Here is a 24,213-nt window from a genome sequence, read left to right as displayed (position 1 = left end):
TGTGGTGTCAGGGGGCTGTGTGCGCTGTGAGCAGGTAGATGATCTGCTCGGCCGAGCGGCACAGCTGCAAAGCCAGGTTGAAAGGCTTCAAGCCAAAGTAGAAAGGCTTAGGAGCATTCGGGAGGCTGAAATGGAGATAGAATGGTGGGGCCAGGCTTTGCACCCCCTGCAACAAAAAAAATGGGAGCACCTGCCGGAGAGCTCCCAGGATCGAGGGACCCCTGTACTCTGCCCCTCTCAGGTGGAAAACGATAACCTAGAGGAGAGGAGTGAGCGGAGGCAAGTCTATGGCCGTGGCAAAAGGTGAGTGCCCTCCTTGCCTACCTCGCCTCCACAGGTGCCTCTGAGCAATAGATATGAAGCCCTAGTGGAATACAGCCGGTCCAATGGGGATGTGGTGGAGAGGCAACCTATATCAGAGGTACCACCACAGTCAGAAAAACCTGACAGGCATATAGCTACCTCCTCCACAAGGAAGAAGAGAAGAGCTTTAGTGGTTGGAGACTCCTTCCTAAAGGGATCTGAGGGCCCAATATGCAGAGCTGACCCCCATCACAGGGAGGTCTGCAGCCTGCCTGGAGCCCGAATCAGGGATATCACCAGGAAACTCCCCAACCTGGTGAAGGCCACAGACTACTACCCCCTGCTGATCTTCCAGACAGGTGGGGAAGAAGCTGCATCCCGTAGTCTGAGGGGGATGAAGAAAGACTACAAGGCCCTAGGACGGTTGGTGAAAGAGTCTGGGGCACAAGTTGTTTTCTCCTCCCTCCTTCCATTTTCAGGTGATGACGTGGGATGGAATAGTAGGATTCTCTCTATTAATGCCTGGCTACGAGACTCGTGCTACAGGCAGGGCTTTGGGTTCTTTGATAATGGCTGGTTTTATAAGACAACAGGTGTGACGGTAAAACATGGGAAAGGCTTATGTCGTAGGGGCAAAAGGGTTCTGGGACAGGAATTAGCAGGGCTGATTCGGAGAGCTTTAAACTAGATTCGAAGGGGGATGGGGTAGTAGCTGGGCTTGCACCACTGGGGCAAAAGTCTAGTGTTGAGGTAGACCAGGAGGCCTTCCATCCCCCTAGGGTGAAATCGGTGTGCTCAGCTCGCTCCCTGAAATGCCTGTACACCAATGCACACAGCATGGGGAATAAACAGGAGGAGTTGGAAATCCGTGTTCGGTCGGGGGACTATGATCTAGTGGCAATTACAGAGACTTGGTGGGACGCCTCACATGGATGGCTATGTCCTGTTCAGGAAAGACAGGCCGCTAAGGAGAGGTGGTGGAGTTGCTCTTTATGTGAGTGAGCAGCTAGAATGTATTGAGTTCTGTCCAGGGGCGGATCAGGAGCGAGTTGAGAGTTTGTGGGTGCGAATTAAGGGGCAGGCTGGCAGGGGTGATATTGTTGTGGGTGTCTATTACAGGCCACCGGATCAGGATGAGGAGGGTGATGAGGCCTTCTACAGGCAGCTGAGAGCAGTGTCGCAATTACAGGGCCTGGTTGTTGTGGGGGATTTCAACTACCCTGATATTTGCTGGGAGGCCTACTCAGCCAGCCATCCTCAGTCCAGGAGGTTCCTCCAGTGCATTGATGATAACTTTCTGATGCAAATGGTGGATGAGCCAACTAGGAGAGGAGCGCTGCTGGATCTTATCCTCACTAACAAGGAGGGTCTGGTTGAAGAGGTGAAGGTTGAGGGCAGCCTTGGTTGTAGTGACCATGAGATGGTAGAGTTCAGGATCTCATGTGGCAGGAACAGAATGGCTAGCAGAATTGCAACCCTGGACTTCAGGAGGGCCAACTTTGGCCTTTTCAAGCAATTGCTAGGGGAAATCCCATGGGACAGGGTACTAGAAGGTAAGGGGGCCCAAGATAGTTGGTTAGCATTCAAGGACTGCTTCTTCCAAGCTCAAGACCAGAGCATCCCAACAAGTAGGAAGTCAAGGAAGGGTACCAGGAGACCTGCATGGTTAAACAGGGAACTGCTGGGCAAACTCAAGTGGAAGAGGAGGGTGTACAGATCATGGAAGGAGGGGCTGGCCACTTGGGAGGAATATAAGTCTGTTGTCAGAGGATGTAGGGAGGCAACTAGGAAAGCTAAGGCCTCCTTGGAATTAACCCTTGCAAGAGAGGTCAAGGACAACAGAAAGGGCTTCTTCAAATACATTGCAGGTAAAGCCAACACTAGAGGCAATGTAGGCCCACTGATGAATGAGGTGGTGGCCCTGGAGATAGAGGATAAAAAGAAGGCGGAGTTACTGAATGCCTTCTTTGCCTCTGTCTATACTGTTGGAGGCTGTCCTGAGGAGCCCCGGACCCCTGAGGCCTCAGAAGAAGTCAGGATAGAGGAGGAATCTGTCTTGGTTGATGAGGGCTGGGTCAGGGACCAATTAAGCAATCTGGACGTCCATAAATCCATGGGCCCTGATGGGATGCACCCGTGGGTGCTGAGGGAGCTGGCGGAAGTCATTGCTAGGCCACTCTCCATCATCTTTGCTAAGTCGTGGGCAACAGGAGAGGTGCCTGAGGACTGGAGGAAAGCGAATGTCACTCCAGTCTTCAAAAAGGGCAAGAAGGAGGACCCAGGGAACTATAGACCGGTCAGCCTCACCTCCATCCCCGGAAAGGTGATGGAACAACTTGTCCTTGGTGCTGTCTCTAGACACATCAAGGATAGGGGGATCATTAGGGGCACTCAGCATGGCTTCACCAAGGGGAAGTCATGCTCAACCAACTTGATAGCCTTTTATGAGGACCTAACCCGGTGGATAGATGATGGTAAAGCTGTGGATGTGGTCTCTCTCGATTTCAGTAAAGCGTTTGACATGGTCTCCCACAGCATCCTCGCAGCTAAACTGGGGAAGTGTGGTCTGGATGATAGGGTAGTGAGGTGGATTGTGAACTGGCTGAAGGAAAGAAGCCAGAGAGTGGTGATCAATGGGACAGAGTCCAGTTGGAGGTCTGTGTCTAGCGGAGTCCCGCAAGGGTCGGTACTGGGACCAGTTCTATTCAATATATTCATTAATGACTTGGATGAGGGATTAGAGTGCACTGTCAGCAAGTTCGCTGATGACACAAAACTGGGAGGAGTGGCTGACACACCGGAAGGCTGCGCAGCCATTCAGAGGGACCTGGACAGGCTGGAGAGTTGGGCGGGGAGAAATTTAATGAAATATAACAAGGGCAAGTGTAGAGTCCTGCATCTGAGCAAGAACAACCCCATGTACCAGTACAAGTTGGGGGCAGAGCTGTTGGAGACCAGCGTAGGGGAAAGGGACCTGGGGGTCCTAGTGGACAGCAGGATGACCATGAGCCAGCAGTGTGCCCTTGTGGCCAAGAAGGCCAATGGCATCCTGGGGTGTATTAGAAGGGGTGAGGGCAGCAGGTCAAGAGAGGTTCTCCTCCCCCTCTACTCTGCCCTGGTGAGGCCGCATCTGCAATATTGTGTCCAGTTCTGGGCCCCTCAGTTCAAGAAGGACAGGGAACTGCTCGAGAGAGTCCAGCGCAGAGCCACGAAGATGATTAAGGGAGTGGAACATCTCCCTTATGAGGAGAGGTTGAGGGAGCTGGGTCTCTTTAGCTTGGAGAAGAGGAGACTGAGGGGTGACCTCATTAATGTTTATAAATATGTAAAGGGCAAGTGTCATGAGGATGGAGCCAGGCTCTTCTCAGTGACATCCCTTGACAGGACAAGGGGCAATGGGTGCAAGCTGGAACACAGGAGGTTCCACTTAAATATGAGGAAAAACTTCTTTACGGTGAGGGTGACCGAACACTGGAACAGGCTGCCCAGAGAGGTTGTGGAGTCTCCTTCTCTGGAGACATTCAAAACCCGCCTGGACGCGTTCCTGTGTGATATGGTCTAGGCAATCCTGCCCCGGCAGGGGGATTGGACTAGATGATCTTTCGAGGTCCCTTCCAATCCCTAACATTCTGTGATTCTGTGATTCTGTGATTCTGTGATTCTGTGAACTGCAAATAACATGCCTGATAAGTCTGCTCTTGCCAGAATATATCAAGCTCTCTGTCACATGTGCCTGAATATGTCAGACTTGTGTATGTACTGCAGCATCCAAAATATTTCTGTTTACAAAATCATACAAAAAATGTGAGAGACATTCTGGTATGTCAAAATATCCAATATATTGACAGGTCAAATATGAACGTCACTTTTAAAGAGCCACTTTTTACAGTGGTTTTATATAGTGAGCATCCATTTAAACTGGTATATTATGGTAGGCCTGGATTCCTCTCACTTAACTGTAGTTGTATGAAAATTAGTCATCTAATCTGCGTTAGCTGCTCTATACAAAGCATCTGTGTACAGGCACCTTCAGCATGCACTTCATTCTTCCTTTCTCTGGCACATGTCTTCTGGTGGAACAAATTATTCTCTGTCTCACCACTGATTTTTGGGAGGCCTGAGGAAATAGTTTTAGACTAGATATCTAATTTTTAGGAGAATAAAATTAGATTAGTTGAATCTGAGCTTTAGAGTGTAACCAAGGATCGGATTGTATGTTGGACAGGGTATAGACATTTGCGGGATTTTGTGTAGCATGAAAATCTATTCAAATTCATGTGTTCATTTATTAGTTAAAAACACAGTAGTCAAAACCAGCTGCTTTTTGTTGGTGAAGGGACTTACAAATGTCTTTACTTGCTGGAACACTGTTCCTGGGACTTCTATGGCTTAAATTCTTCCCATCTGACCTTTACAAGCATCTTTGACATTCTCATACCTGTATCAGTTAAACACATTTTGGCTGCTGGAAAGAAAAAAAGTGTCTTACATCCCAATATATCTACATTTTCAGAAATAAGTAAGCACCTTAGAGTGTTTATTGAGATAACAATTTACTTAGAAACAAAAATAATTTTTAGTATTTGAAGTAATTTTTCTCCAAAATATGTTTTAAATGTATTGAAGTTTGTCTTTGCTCAATAGCTATTTCCCACAGTTCATTGTGCTGTTTCAGGAATTTACTATTCCTTGTTTGGAAAATTCTATTCATGTTTCAGGAATTTGCAGCCTCTGTTTTTTGGGGTTTTGGGGCTTAATTTTTTTTTTTAATTTCCCTTATTTGAACAGATTCATGTGACGCTGAGAAAAAAATGAAAACAAAACTTTAATTTTCATCTATACTACCTTCTGTAAGTGTATGATTTGGTAACTTCTGGTTGATGTCCCACTTTCCATTAGGGACAGCATTCTCCAAATAAATACAGAATTCATGATTTCTCTACTTTAAGGTATTCTGTGACAGATCTAGGGATACCAGGGGGAAAAAAAGTATTTTTCAACACATGGACAGCATGCATTCTGTTTAATTTAGTTTACTTCAATTATTTCCCAGTGAGCATAATATCAACCACTTCATTTAAAGCCTGTGAAAGGTCCCAGATGTATTTTTGTTGGGGGGAATGGGGAGGGGAATCAGCAGTATTCACCAGATCAGATAGCTACTTTTACTGTCTTGTCAGTACCAATAGCAGTGAAGATCAATGAATGTCATGAGCCACTGAATCAAAAGACCAAGGACTAGCATGTGGTATAAAAAAGACTGTGAGCCCACAGTAAACTGTTTTAGAAGGAAGCAGTATGCAATGAATTCTAAAAAAAAGACGACTGTTTCCTACCTTTCATTCCCTGTAACTGGCTCATAGGTGATTATATAACCACTCTGAATTGCTCTGACTGAGAAAGTCTGAAAAGATAATATTTCTAATTTGAAATCTCAGTTATAAGTAAATATATATACATATATATATATATATATGCATATATTTTCTTTCAACTACAGCATAGCATGAGTAGTATGCACCAGAAACTAGCACAACCAGACTGCTGATCCTATATCTGTCATAGAGCTAGTAAGTATGAAATTTGAACTGGTCATGAGGACATCCATCTTTGGCAGATTTTTTTCAAAACTATATGTATCCCATAAAACTCTAGAACCTGCTTTCGTAGGTGCTGGGTTGCATACCAATTAACTATAGCCATCTATTGGAGCAACATGAGCCTGCAGATATATTAAGGGGAAGATGTAGCTTTTCAAAGTGCCTTCCAGCCCTGTTCCCTGCATTGACATCTGACATATCACAGAATCTTAGGTTCACAAAATGAATGAAGTTGGAAAGCACCTCTGTGGGTCATCTAGTCCAAACCACTGCTCAGAGCAGGGACAGCTACAGCAGGCTGCCCAGGACAGTGTCCAGTCAGGTTTTTAATACCGCCAAGGACAGAGACTCCACAGACTCCTTAGGCAACCTGTTCCAGTGTTCAAACACTAATGTGTGCCCATTGCCTGTTGTCCTGAATCACTGTGTAGCACTGAGAAGACTATGTCTCTGTCTTCTTCACTCCTTCTCATCAGGTATTTATACACATTTATAAGATCCCCTCAAGTCTTCTTTCCTCCAGGCTGAACATTCCCAGCTCTCTCAGTATGTCTTTGTATGAGAGATGCTCCAGTCCCTTCATCATTTTTGTGGCCCTTAGCTGGACTCCAGTAAATCCATGTCTCTCTTCTAGTACAGAACCCGGAACTGGTCCCATCACTCCAGAAGTTTTTCAGTAGTGCTGAACAGAGATGAAGGATTACCTTCCTCAAACTGCTGGTGATGCTTTTCATAACACATTCCAGCACTAGAACAGCATGGACACTGGGATTTTGCATTCAGCATGCACCTCTGGTGATGCCAGGGAATGGGAATTGTTCTGGAGTTCATCAGCTAAGGCATGCAGTGCCTCACCCTCCAAATGTCTCACCTTTCTCTAAGGAGAGAATGTCTGTCTTAAACTTGGGGTAGTTGAATTGCAGCTAAACAATGCCTAAAATAGACTGTGTCAAATGTCTAACTCATTTCAGACAGGTCATGTTAGAAAAATTGAAATCACGCATGTGAATTTATTCTAAGAAATTAATTTCTATTATTATTTTTTAATGAATAATGTTCGTTCTGCTTTTTGTAATATAGCTGTGTCCAGTGTCTTCCTTTCAATGTTTTTGTATAATTTTTAGAAACACACTTTGAAGCAATTAAGTGTGAATGTTTATGATGTTATGCCACCTGCATAGCTTCAAATTCTCAGCTGAATATGCATGGCAATTTTAAGAAAAAAAAAAACAAACAAGAAAAAAGAAGGTAGTACAGTTACACCTGACTTAAATTTCTCTACTTTGTAAAGAACAGTTTGTAATTTAAGCTCAATTTACATCATAATTCTTAATGATGAGAGAGGATTCACTGAAAGTGTTTAGATCACATCAAAATTATGCTATATGGATTGTGTTTTGTTTAGTACAAAAAACCATGAAACAGAAATGTCCACTCGTGCAGGATTCAAAGGCAGAAAAACTATGTTTATATTAGCTAGACCTCACACCTAAAGGTATTAGGTTACAAAACATTTAATGCCAAAGGTTTACACTGCTTGTATTTCAAAATTATGACCTTGAATACCACACGTGAGTCAGAATGATGAGATTTAGAGGTAGTGTTCACCCACCTGTAACCACAAGTTCAAATTGTACTCCTGCAGCATAAGGAAAGTAAGGCATAACTGCTTCTGAAGCTGACATATTGACAGATACAGCAACAGAAAGTTTGATATTTCCATTAGATCTTAAATTACTTTTTCAGTGATGAAAGCTACATGTCAGCACTTTCAAACGTTCACAAAGCCATGCACCATTATCTAACACAATTGCTTCAGAAACTTTTCAAATCTTACACACTCACCCTCACAGGAATACAAGACTCTTGCCTTCAAAACAATTTGAGAAATGTTATCTAATATGTAACCTTAAAACAAGTCTAAAAGTAAGCCTTTTTGAGGATACAACAGTGATGATTTCTTCTCTGTTGCGGAAGGCAACAGCATTCCTACACTTTTTCGGGATTAACATTTTGTTTGAAAAACTGTGAAATCATACATACAGCTACTCCAAGTTTCTCAGATAATTACACACAAAGTAACTATTGATGTTGTTTCATGTAAATTTCTGTCCCTCATTATACCACAACTAGAATAAACTATGTTTCCTAATGTTAAGTTAGGATAAGCTTCTCAGACCAAGTCTTTATAATGAAATGAAAAGAAACACAAATAAACTTTTAATAGGGTTTACTTCTGCTTCTATAACCACATGGCATGCAAGAATCATGGAAATGACTTTAAAAGATGAAAAAGAAAATTCTCCACCATGTTTTAAAAATCTTCTTCTAAACTCAATGGGAAACTAAAGACAAGCGGAAAAATCACCATGTTAGGTTCATAAGCTCATGAATCCTTAAATTTAAATGAGATAATAGTTTATAAATATTCCATATTAATTCTTTCATTTAAACTTAACTCGGCATTTGCTCAAGTATGAGCTATGTATAAAATAAAGGAAGAAGTTTGATGGAGAAGAAACTATTGCAGGCACTGGACAGCAAAATCATTTCAACTAAATATCTAGTCCTGCAAAAAGAAACCGTAGTGCAAATAACTGGTCCCATTTAAAAACTTGAGGCTTGGTTCTTCTTTGCCCTCTGTTTTAGGAAAGCATATATTTTTGCACAACATGGGTGCAAATATTTGATTGAGGATGCTGTTCAAGGATTGACCAGACATGGGTACCTCTAGGTTTGCTTTATTGACAACTCAGAGCTGAGCCACCAACTCAGTGAATGGCAAATCAGTTAAAGAACCCACGCAGTTTATCTGCTATTCTAAGCTTATTACATAAAGTCCAAAGCCTTTGTATATTTCCACTCAACCTTTTAGTTCTCAAAACTCATCATTTATTAAAGTCCATCACAATCCCTTGTCTCAGGTAAATTATTTTCTGGTTCCAATTCCTGTTTCACTTTCAGGGTCGTCTTTGGGTCGTTGCCTTCTTAATCACTTCTGCTAATCCTGTCTCGCACAATTCTGAGAAAGACTTCAAGATGTACTATTAAAAGTTTAGCTAAAGCAAGCGACTTCTACTTATTAATTTCTCTTTATCTAGGAAAACACCTGCTTCTAATTAATTAATCTTCCTTTGTTTAAACTGTCTCTACATGATTAGCTTGACTAAGTTTTAAACCAGCTTTGGGTTGGGTCTGTACAAGGAGCAGGCTGAGAACAAACACTCCAGGCCTGTTGAGCAGCATTCTGGTTGCATCTGGTAACATGCTACAAGATAGCTATGTCTTAAACACATATTACTAAACCCAAAACTCATATCAAAGCTTATACTAAAGGTTGTACTTAAAAATTCTTCTACAATGCTATGCATTTTATATGTGCTGTAGATCAGTACAATGGATTTTAGCTGGGTTAACAGTGATGAGGCCTGCTAACGCCACCTGAAATCTGCAAAGGTGCATATTTCCATGCTAGTAGATTTTGACAAAATATATGGGATACATCATTTTTATTATTTTGCATACATAGTAATTTTTAACAATTACATCAACATTCAAATGGGACCTTGATATTGCCTCTATAAGAAAAAGCATTTACCTTGTTTAAAAAATACTTTATGGACTCTTGGACTTAGTAGGCTAAGTCTCAAAAACAGAATACAGTTAGGTTGGACACAAAAGGTAAGTGGGACTAACACTTACAGGAAAACATTGCTAGTTAAGCATATTAGTTTTAAAATCTGCTGTGGATGTGTTCTGTCTAAATCTAGTTTTATCTCTCCTGACAACAAGTTTCTATCATATTTTCAAAAAGACACTTCAAAATGTAATTTTTTTCCAGTTTACATATTCTTCAAATGGCAGTCTGTGTTGCATTGTTATGCTATCAATGGTACAACTCAGGCACATGAAGCCTATTTTCTTCCACTTGTGTGTATGCCAGACAGCCTTTGATGCCTTCTCTCTGGTACCTTCTTGTGACTATCGTGAATTTTTCTCATCCTTAAAGATGGAGAGATCAGCAGAGCCACCACTCACTATCACACTGCACTGCACAGATTCTGGAAATCAGAGTGGAAGTACAGGAAGAGAAAAAGACCTCTGTCAGGCACCAGATCCTGAGTCAACAGCATCAGGTGCTGCAAACCTTGGGCTTTAGCCCAAAGTAACTGGTTAGTGCTGACAGTAACAACAGTCACTGTGGGACTTCTTTATTTGAGAACACACTGCCTTCCTCTCCTAAGGGAGATTGTGTAGGTCATCCCCTTCCAGAGTACCACAGACAAGCAACCAGGTGAAGAGGAGACTTGCCATCACATTCTGTAGCTACCTCTGACAGTGACTGGTCACTGTGCAAGCCCATAGGAAATAGCAATCAGAATAGCAGTGCAGGTGTAGAAATCATTAATCACCTAGTCAATCCTTATTCTATGCAAGGCTGTGGGTGCTGTGCAACTACCCAGACTGTGCAGGGCCTGGGATGGAGGAGGTAAGGCAGGTGGGAAAGCTGTTTAAGGGGATTCACCCTGTCATACACTGGAATCCCCTCTGTTCATTGCCCTCCCCCCCCCCCCCCTCCCCCGACGCAGGACTCCTGGCAATATTTCCACTCTAAGGACTATATTTCTCTCATTTCACAGACCTTTGTGTAGCACTGGGGAAGACTCATGGACAAGACATCCTGCTATACTGATCGCAGATATCATGCAAGAGTCTTTGAATGGTTCATTCTACACAAAAAAAAAAAGACCAGGGGAGTATCCTTTTCCCTCCCAGATGGAGCACTTGGGAGCTCCCTCCAGCAAAGGCAGTCTCCAGCATGGCAGATGCTGCTAATCCTCTCCAGTCTCAGATTATACAGCTAGTTCAGTCACAACCCTCACAAGCATGACAGCTGCAGTCCACAAAGCAACTACTACATTATAGTAATTACAAACAAACCCCCAAACGGATGAAACTGTTCATCTTCTCTTTACTTTCCTCATACACACAATCTTTGCCAATTTGCACACAATCTTTGCCAACTTACTTGACCCCATTCTTTTGCTTATTCTTCACCCTTGCCTAACCACGTCAAGCCCTGAAACCCACCTTCCGACCACTCAGACACATCTCCCACCTTCATTAGACTTTGCTATTCCATGAAATGAGAAGTCACAATTAAAATCCTGATGAATTATATTTTTTATTTATAAAGTCATAGGAAACTGGAGGGTGAGTTCAGGGAAAGGAGTGAAAAAAATGAAAAAAAAAGAAGAGGATCGAGGGGGTGTGTATGGATAACAAGGAAGTCTAATACACAGAAAACAAACAAAAGCCAAATATCATGCACCAGAAAAGTATAGTGGTTGTGGGAAGAAGGGAAAGTGAACACCTATTTGTCCATTACATTTTCTTACCAAAATCAAGACAAGCAGCATAAACCTGGCAGTTTTGAGGGTTCCCAAACTATCTCTCTGAGAGATTCAGGAGCCCCTGGAGTTTCTTCATCTAGCCTTTCCAAACCAAAGGGTTCCTGAAGAATCTTGCTGTCCTTATGCTTCTTGGTTCACTCCTCCAACTTGGCTTCCATACGACTCTATCAACAAAGACCATCAGGACTAACAGTTGACCCCTTGCCACCTCTCCTGAGTATTGTTCCACTTCTAGAGGGCTCTAAACAGGGGCTCATACTTCTGTCCCTTCATAAGCCTTTTTAGTTATATGACCAGTGGCTGACAATGCAACCTGTCCCTGAATAGCTCCCCAGGTCAATCCCTTCTTGTGACCAAGACCTCCTCTTCAGATGTCTCTGTGAAAGAAGCATATCAGACAGAACACGTTAATCCCTGTTAGTGTCTTTTCTTTGCTATTGCAAGCCACTTTGTATGAGCAGGGATCCAGCATCTTATGTTACCTCAAGTGCACCTGGGAAAGAGGTGAATACCCTTCAGATAAGTGGAGGGAGATCTACTTCAGGTTGTCATACTACTGCCATACTATTGTCTATGAATTCAGCCAGGTCTGCTGTTTGTGAATTACCCTCACTGGTATGCTCACCTACAGATTACTGCTGTAGAAGTAAGTCTGCTTAGGCTACACCCTGAAGTCCGTAATGACTGTGTCCCAGTAGAAGTGCTGTGTCCTGAGGAAACCCTGAGATAAACAACAGAAGACTCTTCCTCCATGCACAACTCTTCTGATTTACATTTCCTTGCTTCATTCTCTGAACCTATTTTCCCTACCTAATAACCTAGATCAACACCGAACTTCCTTCAGAACGCCAGAAGGAGCACACATTCTTCTTCACCAGCCTGCTAAACAACATCTAGGTTGAGCCTAGGGGACGATGACAGGGACCCTTCCCAACAGACTATTAGATATTCAAGTTTAATATTCAATGATCCCCTCCTCCAAGCTCAGGAACGATGCATCCCAATAAAGAAGAAGGCAGGCAAAAACACCAGAAGGTCTGCATGGACGAACAAGGAGCTCCTGGACAAACTCAGAGACACAAAGGAAGCCTACAGAGGGTGGAAGCAAGGGCAGGTAGCCTGGGAGGAATACAGAGAAATTGTCCGAGCAGCCAGGGACCGGGTTCAGAAAGCTAAAGCCCTGATAGAATTAAATCTGGACAGGGATGTCAAGGGCAATAAGAAAAGCTTCTATAGGTATTTCAGTGATAAAAGACTAGGGAAAATGTGGGCCCTCTCCAGAAGGAAATGGGAGACCTGGTTACCTGGCATATGGAGAAGGCTGAGGTACTCAATGACTTTTTTGCCTCAGTCTTCACCAGCAAGTGCTCAAGCCACACTGACCAAGTCACAGAAGGCAAAGGCAGGGACTGGGAGAATGAAGAACTGCCCACTGTTGGATAAGATCAGGTTTAAGACCCTCTAAGGAACCTGAAGGTACACAAGTCCATGGGACCTGATGAGGTGCATCCACAGGTCCTGAGGGAACTGGTGGATGAAGTTGCTAAGCCACTATCCATCATTTTTGAGAAGTCATGGCAGTCTGGTGAAGTTCCCACTGACAGGAAAAGGGGAAACATAACCCCCATCTTCAAGAAGGGGAAAAAGGAAGACCTGGGGAACTACAGGCCAGTCAGTCTCACCTCTGTGCCTGGCAAGATCGTGGAGCAGATCTTCCTGGAACTATGTTAAGGCACATGGAGTTCAAGGAGGTGTTTGGTGACGGCCAACATGGCTTCACTAAGGGCAAATCGTGCCTGACAAAATTGGTGGCCTTCTATGACAGGGATACAGCATTGGTGGATATGGTAAGAGCAACTGGCATCATCTACCTGGACTTTTGCAAAACATTTGGCACTGTCGCGCATGGCATCCTTGTCTCTAAATCAGAGATACATGGACTTGATGGATGGACCACTCAGTGGATAAGGAATTGGCTGGATCACACACAGAGAGTTGTGGTCAACGGCTCGATGTCCAAGTGGACACCAGTGACGAGTAGTGTTCCTCAGGGGTCAGTATCGGGACTGGTGCTGTTTAACATCTTCATCGGTGACATGGACAGTGGGATTGAGTGCACCCTCAGCAAGTTTGCTGACAACACCAAGCTGTGTGGTGCGGCTGACACGCTGGAGGGAAGGGATGCCATCCAGAAGGACCTTGACAGGTTTGAGAGCTGGGACTGAGCAAACCGCATGAAGTTCAACAAGGCCAAGTGCAAGGTCCTGCAAGTGAGTTGGGGCAATCCCAAGCACAAATACAGGCTGGGTGGAGAATGGATTGAGAGCAGCCCTGAGGAGAAGGACTTGGGGATGATGGTTGATAAACTCAACATGAGCTGGCAGTGTGCGCTTGCAGTCCAGGTCAATCGTATCCTGGGCTGCATCAAAAGCAGCGTGGCCAGCAAGTCGAGGGAGGTGATTCTGTCCCTCTGTGCCTCTCTAGTGCGACATCAGCTGGAGTACTGTGTTCAGCTCTGGGGTCCCCAACATAAGAAGGACATGGAGTTGTTGGAATGAGTCCAGAGAAGGGCCATGAAGATGGTCAGAGGTCTGGAGCATCTCTCCTATGAAGAGAGGCTGAGAGAGTTGGGGCTGTTCAGCCTGGAAAAGAGAAGGCTCTGGGGAGACATTATAGCAGCCTTCCAGTACCTGAAGGGGGCCTACAGGAAAGCTGGAGAGGGACTTCTTATGAGGGCATGTAGTGATAGGATGAAGCGTAATGGTTTTAAACTGAAAGAGGGTAGATTTACTTTAGATATGAGGAAGAAATTCTTGCCTGTGAGGGTGGCGAGACACAGGACGAGGATGCCCAGAGAAGTTGTGGATGCCCCCTCCCTGGAAGTGTTCGAGGCCAGGCTGGATAGAGTTTTGAGCAATCTGCTGTAGTGGAAGATATCCCTGCCTGTATCAGGGGGGTTGGAACTAGATGATCTTTAAGGTCCTTTCCAACCCAAACCCTTCTATGATACCGTGAGGGTGGTGAGACACTGAAACAGGTTGCCCAGAGAAGTTGTGAATTCCCCCTCCCTTGAAGTTACATTAAACACACTTTGTTTAAATAAACTTAACTTACCAACTAGACCTTTTTTCATTATCATTTAACATCCTGCAGTCTTATACTATCTACATTTTTTTCAACAACTGTTATCCTTATTTACACGTCACTGTTGAGCAGCATCAGGCCTAGCATCAGACCCATGGACTTTTTCCAGCATTGTCTTTTTCAGTAATAATTCCCTATTGTCTGCTTGAGAGCTATTTCTTAATCAACTTCTTGTGTAATTACTGATGTTCTCTATTTATATTTGTTAATTATTGTGTGCTACTAAAACACTTGTCTTGTTTTTAATTTAATACATAAGTAGTTATGTATCAATCAGGCTTTCAAGAATTAAATAAGATTTGTATGACAGGAACTGTTCTCTCTAAAATATGTTGACAAGATTTTAACTCTATTTTGTCATTTTATTTACTGTCATCAAAAGGATCTCAATAAGTTTTCCTTTTTTTCCCTCAAATTTTAATATTAGGATAAATGGTCATTTTTTTGTTTTTGGGGGGTTTTTTTGGTTTTGTTTTTTTTTTTTTTAGTTTTAGCACAATAATAGCACTTCTCCAGGCTTCTGGCAGTTCCTTTATTTCAAATTTTTTATTTTAAAAAATAAATTTTTTATTTTATGGTCAAGGGCTACTCAAATAATTTCTTCAGAAATACCAGGTACAAATTCTGTGTTGTTGCTGATTTTTTAAAAGGTTTATGTCTATCAGTTGTTTCATAAATCCTTCCTATTTACAAATAGTCTGGCTAGTACTATGTAATCTCTAAGTGAAGTAAATATCTAACATCACCTCTTTCCAATTACAAAATTCAAGGTGAAAAATTCTAGTAAGTATCAAATACTTACCTTATTCTTGTTTGCAAAGTCTATCTCCATTCACTGCACTTAATATGTATTTCCTTACTCAAATTTCTTTCGTTACATTCTTTAAAAAATTCCCTTATCATCTCAAGAACCAGCAGCTATGGATCTTTTTTTTTCTGATATCTTTAGTTTCCTTTAACAAATTTCTCTCTATAATCTTGTTTTTATTATTACCTATGTCCATCTTTTCAACTGATACTTATATTTTTCTAATCTTGAATTACTTACAATGTACTTCTAAGGTTATTTACAAAATCATTTCATTGCTAAGCCAGTCCGGTGTCTGAACTGTTGATTTAAGGGGTCCTTAAGAGTTTTTATGCTTTAGAAAATATTAAATTATTCTTAAAGATATTTGATTCACTTTTTTGTTTTTTTTTTTTTGCATTTCTGTCTCATCTTTTTCCCTTAAGCAGATTTTACTTGTGTTCTTTCACTCAAACTTTTGGTACACCAAGATACAAAGAGGTCTTTGGTTTCTATTTGACATTCTTTTCCTGAGTTAAAAATTTATATCCTCAAAATGCTCCTCCAGCTACTCTTTCATCTTCAATCCAATTAAAGTACCAGTCTTTCTTCCTGTCAAGACCACCAGGCACATATAGGTTTCTTCTTTGTGGCAAGTTACCTACACCATGGTTAAAAGGATCACCAAACTAAGAATGCTCCCTTCATAGTTTGTCTGCAAGGCATGACCCAAATGGAATTCTTGGAAATTTTTACTAGGTCAAATACTACACTGCAAGGAGAAAGAGGCAATGATAATTTCCCAGCACCTGCTTTCAACAGCTGAGTGCTTGTAGCCATCTTCTTTATGATTAACAACCTGATGTTCCTCCTTAGGCTAAAGAAGCCATCTGAACTCTGATCTTCCACGTCTAATTTGACCACTCTAACCAGTACACTATTGGGTGTAAGAGGGAAAAGGAGCACTAACTATCCATTGTGTTTTGGGGCTTCCTGGCAAAAAAAAAAAAAACTGATATAACTAATCTGCCCAACTTTGAGTGATTTCTGTTATGAATCCTAGAGAAAAGATTTATGTTCTTCAGGCCAAAAGTGAGACACTTAAGCATTCCTCTTGCCTTAGTATTTCTTACTGATTACTATAGCTGGCTCCACACAGCTTGCTGACCTCTGCAGATCTTACACGCAAATTCGTACCTCTCTTATAATTTCTTCATGGACTGTAGGCACACATCTTGATGCTGAAGCTTCTACCAAGCAACAAACACACCTGAAAGTTAAACACTGCAAAACTGAGCCCAAGTTCCCCTGTGGATTAGGCTCCAAGCCTATTCAAATTTCTATATACTTACTACGTATGTCTGTAATGTAAAATAATTATAATTTTATATAAACAAATATAACTGTTTAGGAGGATCTTCTACTTCCTGATATCATATATAATCAAGTCCTGATAACTAATCACTAGGTATATGTCAGCCATTGTTTGAATTTTTTTTATCTGACATAGTGAGGTCCAGACTACAATCCTGTGTTATTTGGTGGAAAGAATTTTGTTTTAGAAGACTGTCATTGACAAGATTTTGAAACTGTAATACCACTTTACTCTGCACTCTAAAAAAAAAAAGGCCTCTTGGATGGACCCCTAAAGCATTACTTTCTTTTTTCTTTTTGTGCATTACAGACACATGCTTAAAAGTAATTCATTCTACTTGTTTAGAGGCAGTATTCTGCAGAATACTCTTCCTCTTCCACCCTCTAACTTCTGTTTCTAAAGCATTGAGCCATATGCATTCAAGCTCCTGTGGTTTCGAGTTAGTAATCATGATAAGGCAAGTAGCAGTGTATTTAACGTAGTTTATTGGAGTTTGAATTTAAAAGCAGCTTTTAAAAAAAGCATTTTCCATTTTGAGCAAATTATACTAATAGGTATGTATCCTTTTGATACTGTTTATGACCTCACTGCTGCTACAGAGCTAGTAGATGCCAGCTGAAAAACAAATAGTTTTCTTCTTTACAGATTCAGCTGAGAGTGACTCTTACATAACTGTGTCCTCAACACACAGAAAAGATTTATTTTCTATAAATCTTAGTTTTGCCCAAAGAAGTTGTGGATGCCCCCTCCCTGGAAGTGTTCAAGGCCAGGTTAGATGGGGCTTTGAGCAACCTGCTGTAGTGGAAGATATTCCTGCCCGTGTCAGGGGGTTGGAACTAGATGATCTTTAAGGTCCCTTCCAACCCAAACCATTCTATGATTCTGTCAAATAGTTTGTCTAGAGTCCAAAATTAAATATACCATGTTACATTTTTCAATAGATAAGGGGAAATACTTTTCAAAATCTGGCATTGCAGTATGGCAATAGTGAAAAGAACAATAGTTCACTTGTTCAGTGTATGTTAGACTGTTGTTTGTGATAAGACGTAAAAATCATGACTGCCTGTCAGACAATGCCTTGATATCTGCATTGACAGTGTTAGTGATTATAGCTTATAGCTTAGTGTCAGAAGTCAGATCATTCTGAGAGATGTGAACTTTTAACAACTGTGTATAAGAGATCATATTACCAGGACAGATTGTGAAGTGAGAAAGGAACCAAGGATATGCACATATCTTAATTTTTTCTAAAAGTGAACCACAATCATATACTAAAACTGATTCCCAAAGGAATAATGGGCAGAATATTCTTGAAACTTGACTCATTCTTTCTTAAGCTGTCAACAAATAAATTAAATACATCTTTTACATGAATATAGAGTAAAATAAATTTTTTAGAAAACATTTAGAATTTCAGATCTTGATCCTGAAAACACTAATATATGTGGCTATCTTTATATATATAAGCATTTTCATTTCAGTAGAAGTATGTACATCTAAGTGACTGTCAAATTAGCTCCCCGATAGAATTGGAAATACGTCTAGCTCCATGTGATCCAACACTTTCACAGGCAGGATATAGGCTTGTGGAAGAATAAACAGGTTATATTTTATAAAACAATGAAATGATCTGGGAGCCTAAGTCCCATTTTAAAATCCGAATAAGTGTAAGATAACTGTAGGTATATCCCACCTCACTAGACAGCACCTGAAAATTTTTGCCAAGTTACATCATGCTTGGGAACTTAAAATTACAAGATTAAGATTCTACTGAACAAACTAATGTTACGAAAAATTAATATCTGAGATTTAAAAGCATAAAAGTAAATAGAAAGAAAAAAGTTGATAACAACAGGTCACACAAGCTGAAAATCTAAAATTAAATATTTAATTAGAACTCTGATTTTACTTTCAAGGTAGGTGGCATTGCACAGGCTATATTACAATCTTTTATAGTATTTATTTTTTTTGCCAAAGAGAATAATGTTTATTTTTAACAGGCCACTTTAATATTAACACATGTCTAATAGGATCAGAACTGAAAATCAGCTAAAGATGGTAAATTTTACATTATTGGGAAAATTACAATTTTTTGTATTGTAAAAACATTTATTTTTAACAATTTACCTACATTAATCAAAAAAGTACAGCATTTTTAATAATTTTACAAATTCTTCATAAAAAATATATCTCTGTACAAAAAGTTCTTTTGCACCTACTTCATGTCACAGCAGCATGTGGTGAAATGGCAGAATGAAATACTGGGAATGAAAATTAGATTGACTTGATCATAATGCCGGCGTTCTTCCCCAACCCCTCCCCCCCTCACCCTCCCACCATTATTTTTTTTTTAATAACAGCTTTTCTTTGTTTACAAAATATTTTACACAAGAAAAAAAATTATTGCAGCTAGCCTGGAGAAAGGCAAGATGTGTGATACAAGCAGCAGTTTTTAACAGCTTTGAAGCACATAACCTGTTTTTTTAAAAAATAACATATAGCATGTATTGTTAGCCCATCGTAATGATCTGGTCAACACTGGGGGAAAAGTCTTCTGCATATACCTCAGAAAGCAGATTTCCTGGCTGCCATTACCCGGCCACCGCACATTTTAAGAGTCTTATTCTGATGAAGCACCGTATATAAGTGCGTGCATACACAGCCCTCTGTAGAATAACTTCAGGAGAAAAGAGGTCCAACCCGAACAGAAGACTCAAACACAGCAGATAAGGAGAGCCATTCGAAGGATGTAGATAGAACTGATAAAACCATGAGAGCTTTCCTTTACTTGGGTTCCAGTTTGAAGCTCCTTTTTAATCAATACTCTGAACAAACATCTTAGGATAATTTGTCAGTGTGGCACAATTTTGAATGTCCCTGATCAAAGAACACTCACGTGGGATAAACACTGCTTACATAACCTCCCCAAAATGAACCACTAGATAAAGAATCACAAGATCTGGGCTCTCTAACACAAAAGATCAAAAAATTTAACTATTCTCTTTTCTGGGACCTTTCCCCCAACACATTCATTGGTGGTCATAGTGAGACAGGTCATTGAAGAACACACTGTAAGTGCAGGAGTAGAAAACATCAATAATAGCTACTTAGCTAGAATTTTGCACTTGTTTTCAATACTCGATTTTTTTTTTTTCTGCCATTGCCACTACAGAAAGTGTTCCAAAGCAGTAATGTCGATTTTGAACACCTGTCAAAAACTTCAATCACACAATAGCTTCCCTCCCTGGTCCACTGTTCCTACGGAAGCTCTTCATTTGCAGAGTGACTTCCTCTACATGAAGGAGGATCAGGACAACAACTTTGATCAGATAACTTTGTTCTTTCTCAGGCTCTGAGATGTGACAGATAAATGACACTTACTGCACAAAAACCTCAGAAACAAACAAAAAAGAAAGCAAAAAACTACTAACAAAATGAACAAGGAACTGACTGGAAAGGATTATTTATTAAATTTTCTTCAGAGTTTCTTGATCATATGAAGAACATAGCAGCTGGAGGCCCTACAATACTGCATGATATTGCTGGTATTTTGTGAAGCTGACCAAGCGTTACCTTTGAAATTTTCTTTGCGTTCTGCAACATTACCTGAAAAACCTGTCATTGGGCTTACAGTAACTTTTTGTTTTGTGTGTAACAGACAGACCTACACACATATGGAGTTCAGAAGCATTCTTCTACAGATTTTGATAGCAACTGGACATTAGGACAGTTTGAAATTCAGAAAACTAAAACAAAACCACCACGACAAAAAAACAACCCTGAATTTTAAAGAAAGCAAAGCGACTTTCCTGTCTTCTGAGCTCAACCTGTATGACTAAAATCAGATTTTGATTCATTATTTCCTGTAATTTCCTAATTTTAAAACTCAATTTAACTATCCTGCCCAATGGCATCTTTTCTTTTGTTTGTTTGTTTTCATTCAATAAAACCTCTGCTACTAAGCAAATGTTAATGATTTACTTAACCATTCAGATTTACAAATGTCAAACTGTATAACTACAAAAGCAGTAAGCAGTGTGTTTAAAAAAATCTGAAAGAAACAGAAAGCAAAAATAGCTGAATATTTCTCTTTGTTCAAAGTAGAAACTGAATGACAGCTTGTTATGGACAATTTGCACTGGGTTTACATATGCTACTGTAATGTGTTTTAGTTCCATCAGAAAATGATGTCATATTACAGGAAAAAAAATGGAAAAAATGCAAAAGGGAAGACTGTATTATGAGCACAGGCTCACAGGCTTTATGAGCTATCTAAAATAAATTACTATTCACATTTTTACACGGCAGGCAGCAATAGCTGCTAGCCCCCCTGCTGTTAAATAGTATGATAATGACAATGGCAATTGATGACTGATTTCAGAAGAAAACAATACTGGCAATGAAAATTTCTTAGAAATGGGCTCTTGTTCTGCCTGAAAGTCTCCAGTGACTTGTAATCATGTTGACAAAGAAATTTAGTCAAAAATTGACAAAAGAAATATCTTCCTCTATCACACAAAATTTTAACTGGTGCTAAACATTGGGCTCATAACTTAATATTCCAAGTAAATTTATTGTGGAATGTTTTGCTTGGTAAAAAGTGGGTGAATGTCTATATCCAATGGACAGTGTGTAGAAACCCTGTATTTTTTTACCAGTATCTTACTCACTTATCCATAACACTCTAGTGCAAAAAAATTGTGCATTAACATTTTGAAATATAACAGCTGATTGGGAAATTGGCAAACTGCCTTATGTATGAGATACACTGTAAGTTGTTTTAATTTTAGCGAGATTTCAATGGTAAAGCATTTGCAGGTGTATGCAACCTCAAGGAAGGTTTTCTTCTCCTTCAAGAGAGCTTTATTTCTTCAGAATATTCCTGGGGATGATCTGTGGTGCTATCATTTGTCACAGTACTCAAAGGATTTATCCAAGTGCCCAGAAGAATGCATTGAAAGGCATCCAGCCACATAGGAATATGAAGGTCTGAGGCATTAAATATGACAAATTGGCATGACTTGGCAGTCTTCCTTAAAGTGTGCCTTGATTTGAAGCAGATGCAGCCAGGCATTTTGATCCAACTTTAAGATGAAAAAATATTCTTTGTCTGATCCCCAGAAGACTGACACATTTTTACCAGAAAATTTAGCTGCGTGTAGGCTGACAGAAGATGTTAAAGATTACAGCAGCAAAGCCAAGAGAAGAAGGGAAACTGGTATATGGCACCAAAGGAATTACTGCTTGTCCATCAGAGGTATGGCTATGAATCAGTCATATTGGGCACTGAAGGCTATACCACTGTACAAACTGTGTTCAGAGTTGTATCAAACCTCACAGCCTTTGCCTCTGTGGGTTTTAAGTTTGTGTCATACATGGGATTTTCAAACGAAGCCTGTCCATTACTGTTTTCATGCCCAGCATACCCATTGTACTGTACTTTTGGTCTTGTTCTGGGAAAAAAAAGACAGAAAATTATCATTAGTAACCTTTAAAAATAAACATTCTACAATTATTGCAAGTTTTATCTATAATGTTTCCATCTTGTCTTCACAAGTTCCACGACTGTCTAAAAGTGATAAAAGGAGATCCATAAAGGATGTTGCAGGGACTTAAAAAATAAGAGAAATCTTCCTGGAAGTTATTTTCATATCATGAAGAGAAGAAAACAAATTCCTAATGGGCAAAGTGATGCTACAAAGCACAGAGACAATGTAGGAAAAATATAGGTATGCATTTTCCATTGTAAAAATGTCAAAAGAATGACAACTTCATAGCTTGTTGTTAGTGCCAAAATTGGAAGCCAAAAGTAAAGCAACACACAACAAAAGGACAAACAAAAGTAAAGTTGTAACTGATAACATTTACAATATTTCTCTCAGTAGTAACAATTATGATAATTTCTGATGACATTTTCAGTATTAGATTGCTACTCTGACCAGGAAAGTATCCTTACACAGAGTGGAAACACTTATTGCAGCTTTACTAAATTAACACCTTACCAATTTCCAAATATATATCCTTGTCTTTCTCAAGTATTGATATTAATGTCAAAAAAACAGTAACATCTTTAACAGGTGAATTTAATTTGATCACCATCAAGCATATTCTAATTTACTTTCCTGGATATTTGGGATTTTACCCACACTAATTTTTACAGTATATCTAGGAAGCCAACTGGACCATCTGTGCAAATATTCTGATGAAGATCAATGCAAATCGTCAATTTAAAAGACTTGAATGTAGTAGATGGCTAGGTGTACATAGAAAGAAGAGAGTGAGTGGCTCCTAATTTATCCTTTTGATAGCGTCTTAGGTTTTAGATGAGATGAACACCCACAGACTTATTGACTTAGATGTTTTTGAGCAGAGGTAGAGGGAACAGTTTAGTAATTTGCTGCTATCAGCTGTTTGTTACCATTCCAGAGCAGGAAGTTAGCATTGCAGCATTAAAGTGCTGTAACAGGTCTCCTGAGTACTACTAAATCTAAGTCAGTGCAAAGTCAGTCAGCATAGCTTCAATCGGGCAATTCTTGCACTGACATAGCAAGTGTCCAGCATATGTTGCACTGCTAGTGGTAGTAACCTTCAGGTAAGGCTCAGTAATTTCAGTTATTCCAGATAGATCTGCCATAGCATGCCTGCTTACCTCCATAAATGCTTCCAGCAACAAACACTACTAAATATCTTGACAGAGATTTTATATGTCCAAACATATATAATCAGATTGATCAAATCCTAACTAATATTCACATAAATTTTGACACTTGAATATCAAAGGATACAAAGAATTATCTTTCAGTAACCACTCTTCTATTTTGGATAGTGTTTTACCACCATAAAGAACATATCAAAACTTCAAGGATGTTCACATTTTTTATGCAAAATTCTGTTAGAACTTATTAAGCCAATAATTAAATGAAAAATAAAAGACAATTGTGCAGAATTTCTGATATATCCAGTAAAATTATATCCTATTAATTTTACTACTTTAACTTTAAACGTCTCAGCATCTAAAAGTATTTAAACAAATATATAAAGAAGGCTCAGTATATAATTTTATATATGTAATTGAAATAGGGCAAGAAAGTCAACAAAGGAGTGCAAAAGGTAGGTGCTTGGTGCTTAATAAATGTAAAACTATATAGAAAATCTCATGATAAAAATTCAGGAAAAGGTTCTTGAAAATCAAACTCTTTTAGAAAATGATTCTGTTTTGGATAGCAGATAGGGAAAACTGTCACTGGAAAGATGTCAGTAGGGGAAACGGACAATCTACTGATAATTCTGTTACTCATAAATATGTCTTTTTCTGCATATTTTCATTTTGGAAGTAACAAAACATGCTTAGAAATCTTAACTAGGAGCTTTCCTAAGTGTAAGTAATTAAATATGTCTTAATTGTGTTCAGAAAGACTGATATGCTGTCTTCATTCCTGAAGCAATCTGTCTATCAGATAAAAGTTACAGAAACTGTGTAAAAAAGGTTTAACAACACTCATTCTAATTAGACGATATTAATCTGACGTAGGCACAGCAGAAACATCTGCAAAATCATCCCCTAAGACGACCTTCAAATTCACTGATATA

At 40.0% G+C, this 24,213-nt stretch overlaps 1 protein-coding gene across 1 annotated transcript in view; it reads right to left on the bottom strand.

Annotated features, from left to right (window-relative positions):
- Positions 1 to 21,916: 21,916 nt before the first annotated feature.
- The window catches only part of CSMD1 (CUB and Sushi multiple domains 1), a 1,320,281-nt gene continuing 1,317,984 nt past the window's right edge, over positions 21,917 to 24,213 (bottom strand). The window contains 1 exon segment of the mRNA XM_068415956.1: positions 21,917 to 22,076. Coding sequence (XP_068272057.1) covers positions 21,917 to 22,076 — 160 coding nt within the window.

This window comes from Nyctibius grandis, chromosome 1 (genome assembly GCF_013368605.1).
Source record: "Nyctibius grandis isolate bNycGra1 chromosome 1, bNycGra1.pri, whole genome shotgun sequence".
In the NCBI taxonomy this organism is placed as follows: Eukaryota; Metazoa; Chordata; class Aves; order Nyctibiiformes; family Nyctibiidae; genus Nyctibius; species Nyctibius grandis.
Note: the sequence above shows the minus strand (reverse complement) of the source record. Positions and strands in the feature narration are given on the sequence as shown.